Genomic DNA, 6,410 nt, shown 5'->3' with positions numbered 1-6,410 from the left:
GAGATTCTGCTACATGCACTCAATGGACCAGTATTTGGGAATCACTGTTCAAGAGTACATAAAAAAGGAAAGAGGTATAGTGTTTGCTTTTAAGAAATGTACAAATTGATATGCTCTACCAACTTTGCTGACTGCCTGATATTCATGGCTTCTGTTTTACTCATGATGTGTCTTTTCTCTGAAATACCTTTTCCTGATCTCTACCTTGAAAATATTATCCAACCTTCAAGATCCATTCATGTGTGAGGAGAATTGGAACTTCATTCTACAATCTCCCTGTAACCACCCTTCCAACCCCACATGTATTACACAGCCAAATATAAAAGCCACCCTTAAAATATCTACTTTACCCATTGTCTCCTTTTCATCCCCATTTCCACATCTTTAGCTCTCCTGAACCACTGACTGGCCTTTTAACTGATCTCTCAAACTCCATCTGCCCTCTTACGCCAATGTATTTTTTATGGTTCTATTAATCTTGCACAGTTCTAATTATTTTTCATATTGCAAATAAAGTTTACTATTTTCCCATTACCTACAAATTTAGGAATAAAAATGCTCCACTTTGGCATTCAAAACTAATGTATCAGCTAGACTTTCTCTGATTATAAGCAACAGAACCAACTCTGGCTAACTTAAGCAGAAAAAGATATGGACTAGTTCAATAAATTGAAATTCCAATCATTTCCCTTCTTAGTATGATTCTCAAAATTCTCATTCTTAGAGAATGTGTGATCCAGCTTATTCCCAGCTCTTGTTAATAGGAAGATAAGAGACATTGACTGAAAGACCACCTATAATTGTTCACTGGGGAAAGATAGTTCTTTCAAAGTAAAATTAGGGTGCTATCACCAAAAAGATAAATGGATGTTAGGGAACAAAACCAAGAAATGTCCACTACACCCAAAATATGGCTCCAATCCAAATAAAGTAAAATTGGAAACAATGGAGAGGGATTCTGTGCTTTCTTTTCTGAGACATCAGAGGTCAAGTGGGGGAAATAACCAAGGAAACTAATATATGATAGTCTCAATGTCCTCTGGGTTGAGAGAAGAGAGAGGCTAGTGGTTTGAAATAAATGTTTTAAACAATTTGTGAAATGATTCAAGAAGTCATTGTGAGTTAGAAGGGTAAAGATAAATTGTTTTCACTTTTTCTGTTTGTGATCAACCTATTTCCACACAACGATGATATCCTTTGCAAAATATTCTATAGTATTTTTTAAAATAAGTTAATCACCCTAATACAAGAACAGCCAGGATTTTATTGGAGGGAAAGTCAGTAGGGTAAGAGCAACTTCTGTATCTTTAGGAGGGTAACAAGTCCTCCACTTGCAAATTCAAGAAAGGCGTGATAATCTCCCGTAGTTCCCACATTCTGCGACGCCCAAGTATTCTAGGGAGCACTCTTTCAAAGATAAATGTAGCATCAAAAAATAACATGTAGCAGGAAAGTCCAGTAAAAGTGAGGACATAAAATATGATGAAAATTCTCAGTGCACGTTTCCTACAAGGAAAATAAACACCTGTTAAGAACATTTTGAAGAAAACCACCCTGACGTGGCTCCTGGCTCCTCCACTCAGGTAGCTCTTAGTAGTAACCACTTCTTTTGACTTCAGCTTACATTGGCTCCTAGGACTGGCATTGGAATTCCATAGCCATGAAACAAGAACACCCTCGTTATTGTGGGTCTCCTTTGAAATGCTCTTCTCACCGTCTAGCAGATTACTGCCATCTTTACCTCACTTGTGAGGTATGTGATGCCTGTCTGGGGGAAATAAAGGCATCAGCAGGTAGATTTTCCTCGGGACACACAATACAATGTGACAAATGGTATTCAGCTCTCTCTACCACCAGCTGTATCCTGGCATCACACTTGCCCTTATAAAGAAATGTAGGCTTTTTCAAATCTTCAAGGACTCCTCCTTCTAGGCTGTACATGTGATATATTTTGTTTATTTGATTTTAAGTCCTTGCATTATTATTTTGTAATTATGAATGCAATACATGATTAGGGTAGAAGACCTGAAAATCCAGAAAAACAACAAGTAGGAAAAAAATGTCATAGATAATCCAGTTGCCCAGAGATAATTACCCACTATACTACATTTTAGAAGAGAAAATCTAGAGCACAGTTAAAGCTAGCTGTGGATCTATTTTGTTACCCAACTCAGTGGATTCTATAAATGCCAAGTTTCATGGCATTATTGCCTTGGCTATCTCTTAGCAATTATACAAATAATTGCTTCTATTCACACATTTATTAAAGAGCCAGTGTTCTTAAAATACTCTGTTAGGAAGAGGATTTGAGGGCTGCAAAAAGGAAGCAGAGATGACCTACCCTCAAAGTGCACTCAATCTAGATTTCTTCTTTTTTATGAAAAGAATAATTTACTACCAAAACATATCTAGTAAAGAAACACGATTCTTCCTAAATTCCAAAACTAGTTATCTTTAGAAATACCAAACTAGAACATTTCAAAGGAACACATTTTAACATTCATTTTTTAAGAGAAAAAGAAAATTTTTAATTACAGATAATTTGGAAAACAAAAAAATGAAAAATTATAATCCCATCATTCTTATATAATAATCTCAGTATTTTTTTCTTTCCTTCCTTTCATTCATTTTTTTCTTTTGATTTAGTTTCAGTTGTTTTTTTGTTTTGTTTTTTTCCTTTTGGTTTTGAGTGTGTCTTTCAGTTTATTTCTTTCCTACAGTGAACACTCTAGGTACGGTTGGATTAGATTTATTTTTGGACACTACCGAATCATTTCATTTTTATTTACAAGTCAATATGATACAACTTTCTTTAATTTAAATTTTCTGTTATTAAGCAAATAAAAGAACATGTATAATATTTATCTTAAAAGGCTCAGACATTTTTCTTAGGAAAATATCAAGGCTGCTAAACCAAAATAATTTTTTCATATTACCTGTACAGAACCAAAAATTAGTGTCATTTATAATTTTATTCATTTTGAACTTATCTTCAAAAAGATAATGTATAAATATGCTCAATAGAAATAGTATGTTTCCAGTTCTCTGACAAGAGATTGGTCAAAGTCTTACGCAATCTTAGCTAAAATGTAATGATGTGATGAAAGATAGCAAAATCAACTGTATTATAATCTGCTGATATAACATAAGTGATAATCGAAAGGCATTCACTTACTTATTTGCCTGTTTGTTTTTGAGATATGATTCACATGCCATACAATTTACCCTTTAAAGTGTACAATTCAGTGCCGTTTAGATTCTTCATAAACTTGTACAACCATCACCACTAATTCCAAGAAATTGTTATCACCCCAAAAAGAAAACTTATACCCATAAGTCCCTTCCTATTTCCCATTATCCCCAAGTCTACCAAGCACTAATCTACTTTCTACCTCACACATGGATTTTCCTATTTTGAACATTTTCTATGAATGGAATCATACAATATGTGGCCTTTTGTGTCTTCCTCTTTTCATTTAGCATTAACGTTTTCAAGGATCATCCATGTTACAGTATGCATCAGTTCTTTATTCTTTTATGTGGCTGAATAACACTCTATTGTATAGATTTTGTTTACCTATTCATCAGTTGATGACTATTTGTATTGTTTCTACTTGTTAGCTATCACAAATAATGTGCTTATAAGCATGCATATACAGTTTTTGGGAAAACATATTTTCAATTATTTTGGGTGCATGCCTAGAAACAGGTCACATGGTAGCTCTATAGTTAACATTTTCAGGAACTGTCAAGCTGTTTTCTAAAGTGGCTACACTATTTTACAATCCCACTAGTAATATCTGAGGGTTCAAATTTCTCCACATGCTTGATATTGTCTGTCTTTGTAATTATACTTATCTTAGTGGTGTAAAGCAGTATTGTGATTTTTGATTTGCATTTCTCTAATGACCAACAATGTTGAATATCTTTTCATGTGCTTGTTGGCAATTTGTGCATCTTCTTTGAAGAACTGTCTGTTCAACTCCTTTGTTCATTTTTCAAATTGGGTTGTTTGTCTTTTTGTTGTTGAGTTGTAAGAGTTATTTATATATTCTGGATACTAGATCCTTAATTTACAGGGTTCTGAAAAAGCTGATTCTGACAATGTTTCCAGCTCTCTCAGAGATTTTATTGAGGAGAAAATTGTCTGGAATCTTTACTCCACCATTTTTATCAACATCATGCATCACTTACTAATTTAGTATTTGTTGAGCATGATGAACATCTTCTATATTTCATGTCCCCAAATGATCAAGATTTCTGAGTTCAAGTAGCTGATGGAGTGTTAGGAGAAGAGAGATTTAAAATAATTTAATTGCAATAATATGCTGTGGGCTGTATGTTAGGATTATATGCAAGGTACAATGCACACACCAAAGAGGGAGCTGAAGATTCTTCCTGGGTTGGTGGTTGGGGGTAAAGAATCAGAAGTTTTCTTCGAGAAGGATACTACTCAGAGTCTATATGATGGTGTGGCATCTCTGGAAAGGAATTCACAGAGTCAGAATTTGCCGTTATGTATGTCTTCAATACTGTACAAGGGAAAAGTATCTTGACCAGCAAACGTAGCTTTTCAATCTGCTTGGCAGGTCTGATCCTTTGGTGGAGGGGCTGCACCACAGCTTGCAGACACCATCCTTAAGATTTATATATATAGCAATAAGAAAGAAATATGTCTATATCTGTATATCTAATACAATAGATTTATATCTTAAATAAGAAAAATCTATGACTTTTAAAGAATAGATAATTTATGAAAGAAGATAAAACAAATTTTTAGTCAATGCTTGAAGAAATTGAACCTTACTATAGATCACACATTTTGGGGCCTCTGTCTAGTTCCCAAAAGCGCCTTTCTCTGACTTACCACATTGTAATTCCAGGAGGAGAGCTCTGCACTACAGGGGATGGGGGAGCATGAAGAAGCAGGGGCTCCATTTCTCCCATATCCATTTCTTCTGGACTCTGAGAGTCTGTGTTCCCTTCTTGAAGTTGGTACATCCCAAGCTTTCTATTCAGCATAGTCATGTCTTTGCAAAAGTTCTGGGGGAAAAAGTCAACTGTCATTAAAAACATAATAATTCTAGATGTCTGCCAGTCTTATTGGAGATGATGCAGAGTGCTTCTCCTCCAGAATACCTCAGGGGCCTGTATTGCAAATCACATGTGAGTCATGTGAGGTCCATTGGCAGGCATACTCACCTATTCACAGAGAATGGTAACACCATGGTAGAAAATGAAACAAAACTTGCATGCTACTCTTTAACTATTGGATTATACATGTGGGAAGATAATAATTCTGTGCGGAATTTGTTCATCTATGTAAAATCTAGAGTGACTGACTTCTACCAGGTACTGTTCTAAGATGCAATGGTTAACAAAATAAACAAGGGATGTATATTCGATTGCATGTATGTTTTTAACAAACTAGACAAAGAATTACATATATGTTTATTGGGGCTGGGGGACAAGCATTCAACAAGTAAACTCATATACAAGGGTGCCAAAAAAATGTATACACATTTTAAGAAAGGAAAACTATTAAAATAGTAATACTCAGTGTACACCGATAACAAAAGATGAATGCAACTCACATTTGAATTCTGCAATTACAAGAGGTGCTAAAAGTGCTTACTTACCATCAGTGTCCAGACACTTCTGATTATGGAGAACTACTGCTTGAGCAATGTTGACCAAAGTGTACACTTGTATCCATTTTTTTGGCATCCCTGGTATACTCGTACATTGGCTACTATAAATTAAGATACATGCTAAAGAGAAAACAAAGTGATGAGATAGAGTAGCTAGGGTTTGGTGGTGGGACATGTACTTTAGAAAATGGGATGATGAAGTACTTCTGAGCATGTGACAGGTTGATTTATTCATTTATTATTTCATTCACCCATTCACATTTACCACAATGGATAAGATCCTGTGGGAGGAGTTCAGAAACGGAATCATTATTTTTCTGGCTAGGAGACATTAGGGGAGGTCTGGAAGAGGAGATGACATCCGAGCTGAGCCTTGAAGAATAGCTAATATGTATGTACACATGAAGGGTAAGCTCCAAGTGGAGGAGATGTGGGAGGTGTACGAGGGCTTGGGGGTACACCAGACCTGTGAGACGTGCTGCTGACCGAAAGCAGAAGGCTGGCAGGGGGAGAGGAGAAGATGGCGATAAGGTTAGAAAGACACCAGGAAAGAATTACCCCTGTATGTAGATTTAAATCATTTCGTTTTGTCATTATTTGAACTTGTGTAACTTTGAAATCTTACCTCTATTCTTGCAACAAGTTTCTCCTTTAATTCATGAGCTTCATTACAAGCGTCTGCCTGAAAAGACACCCAAATTTTAGGGAAAATATAAATTGTATTTTTCTGGTTTATATCATGAAACCTCGCTCATTTGG

General features: G+C 35.5%; 1 protein-coding gene across 1 annotated transcript in view; it reads right to left on the bottom strand.

Annotated features, from left to right (window-relative positions):
• Positions 1-1,307: 1,307 nt before the first annotated feature.
• Positions 1,308-6,410, bottom strand: part of SMCO2 (single-pass membrane protein with coiled-coil domains 2) — a 31,445-nt gene continuing 26,342 nt past the window's right edge. The window contains exons 7-9 of the mRNA XM_033118318.1: positions 6,277-6,333; positions 4,868-5,043; positions 1,308-1,506 (exon numbers count right to left, since the gene is read on the bottom strand). Coding sequence (XP_032974209.1) covers positions 1,308-1,506; positions 4,868-5,043; positions 6,277-6,333 — 432 coding nt within the window. The remainder of the gene's footprint in view (positions 1,507-4,867; positions 5,044-6,276; positions 6,334-6,410) is intronic.

Source organism: Rhinolophus ferrumequinum, chromosome 10 (genome assembly GCF_004115265.2).
Source record: "Rhinolophus ferrumequinum isolate MPI-CBG mRhiFer1 chromosome 10, mRhiFer1_v1.p, whole genome shotgun sequence".
In the NCBI taxonomy this organism is placed as follows: domain Eukaryota; kingdom Metazoa; phylum Chordata; class Mammalia; order Chiroptera; family Rhinolophidae; genus Rhinolophus; species Rhinolophus ferrumequinum.
Note: the sequence above shows the minus strand (reverse complement) of the source record. Positions and strands in the feature narration are given on the sequence as shown.